Source organism: Capsicum annuum, chromosome 3 (genome assembly GCF_002878395.1).
Source record: "Capsicum annuum cultivar UCD-10X-F1 chromosome 3, UCD10Xv1.1, whole genome shotgun sequence".
NCBI classification, from domain to species: Eukaryota; Viridiplantae; Streptophyta; class Magnoliopsida; order Solanales; family Solanaceae; genus Capsicum; species Capsicum annuum.
Window position 1 is genome coordinate 186,338,784 of NC_061113.1, and position 2,327 is coordinate 186,341,110.

The 2,327-nt window shown below is 33.4% G+C and overlaps 1 protein-coding gene across 1 annotated transcript in view; it reads right to left on the bottom strand.

Moving 5' to 3' along the window:
• LOC124896767 (isoniazid-induced protein IniB-like) overlaps positions 1-315 on the bottom strand; it is a 1,202-nt gene extending 887 nt beyond the window's left edge. The window contains exon 1 of the mRNA XM_047408589.1: positions 60-315. Coding sequence (XP_047264545.1) covers positions 60-315 — 256 coding nt within the window. The remainder of the gene's footprint in view (positions 1-59) is intronic.
• Between the last annotated feature and the right edge of the window lie 2,012 nt (positions 316-2,327).

Below are 2,327 nucleotides of genomic sequence, written 5' to 3' on the forward strand. Positions count from 1 at the left end.
AATGTCACCAACACCAACACCACCAACACCAATACCAATACCACTAAAACCACCAATACCAATACCAACACGACCAATACCAATACGACCAATACAAACACCAACATCAATACCACTACCAACACCACTAATACCAATACCACTACTAATACCAACACTATGACCAATACCACCAATGCTAATGCCACCAACACCGACACCAACACCCACAATACTAACACCACCACTAATACCAACACCATCAATATTAACACCAACACCAAGACCAATAATATGAACACCACCAATAGCCACTACCAACACTATAAATGCCATCCAACAATACCACGATATTCAACAGAATACTGAGATAAAAACAAAGATTTTTTAGGGTTTTTCCTATATTTTATGGTATCAAAACTCAAAATTATTAATCCATTCTCGAAGATGATATAACTAAAAGTCTTTTTTTTATTATTAACTAAAAAGTCCTAATTTTTAAAGAAAAAAGAACAAATATAGAACTCTTCTTAAACTCCGATACCTAAGAAGAGAGAGAAAATGATGGATACAAGCAAGAAGGAAGTCAAAAATAACAACTATGTGGTTAAAACTGGGAAGAAAATCGATCTACTGTGAAGGGTTGAGCAATATGTTGAGAAGTTGTTATTTATATTATTGAGAGAGAAATCGAGATTTAAAATGATGAAATATTTTTCCCGCAAATAGTTGATTCGTATGGTTTGATTTGTCTTTTGAAAAAGAATGACAAGTTTTGAAAATATTAATTTGGTCAGAATTGATCTTAATTATTTTTTTAAAAGAGATAAATTTTAACTGTTTCATAATAAATTTCAGTAGTTTCACTAAAATTAGTTTTAGTTATTAAGTTCAATTAGAACATTAATGAATTTAATATAAATTTAATAGCGGCTTGATATGAATTATTTCAACTCAAATTGATCAATTAATGACTTGGGACGACCACAATAGCAACATCATGCAATTGCAATGACTCAATTAAAATTGTAGTTCAGCCTATGAACTCATCCCTAATTGTAGCTAAATTAATTTAGATATTTAAACAATGGCTTGATATGAATCATTTCAACTTAAATTGATCAATTGATGACTTAGGTCAAGATAACCATAATAGCAACATCATGCAATTGCAATGACTTAATTAAAATTATAGTTAAACCTACGAACTAATCCATAATTGTAGCTAAATTAATTTAGATATTTCAAATAATGGCTTAATATGAATCATTTCAACTCAAATTGATCAATTGATGACTCATGTCAGGATGACTGCAATAGCAACATCATGTAATTGCCACGACTCAATTGAAATTATAGTTGAGCATATGAAATCATCCCTACTTGTAGCTAAATTCTAAAGCCCCACAAAGTTTCTTTGTAGTTTGAGTCGTAGGGCGTGTCGAGTGAGGCGTGATTTCGGCCCTAAAAGATTGAAAAGTTGCTTCCTAAGTGAGTAATGTGTTAACCATATAGAATTTTCCTAATTTATATTTTTTATCACATGGAAAATATGATAAGCTTTCCATCGATATAAGATTTTCCCAAATCCGACACTCAGGTAAGAAGTTATGACTAATTTAAGCCTTAGTCGTAAAACTGCATCATGTAACTGCTTGGCGCGTCGCGGAGAGAGTTGATTTGGCAATTGTCAATTTCCAGTGGAAGCCCGCGATAGTGGCATATCACAGAGGAGTCCCAGGTCCCAACTAGTGGGAAAACACGATGGCTCCACGTCGCGGAGGCTGCCAATTTCCCAATTGTCAAATTCCAGTGAGCCAACGCGATAAGTGGCTCATCGAGGAGGCCAATGAAATCGGGTTTCAGTTCAATTTTTTGAGTTTCGCACAAATATTTAAAGGGCACTTTGGACCTTTTCAAGCCTATAAAATCATGGAAACACAAAATCAAAGCCATTTACAAGCATCTTATAAGGTTTTTCTCAAGTTTTCTCTCAACATAAACCCTAAGTATCCAAAACCTATTCTAAGAACCTCAAGAATCCACCATAGATTTCCTAAATTGAGTCAAGATTTAAGGTTTCCAAGTCAAGGACCTCAAGAACCCTCATTCTAGAGCATGAATAGAGTTCCAAAAGTGAGAGTTCATCAAAAGCTTCTAATTCAAAGTATGTTGGGTTTTTGAACAAGGTTAACCCTTTCTCCCTTGTGTCCAAAAGTCTATTTACATCATAAAATTCTTGAAATATATGAGGTTTTTACATGAATTTGAAGTGGGGTTTTCACCCATTATTATTGAATGCATTATATTGATATTTCCCAATAATTAAGAGTCAAATGACATGATTT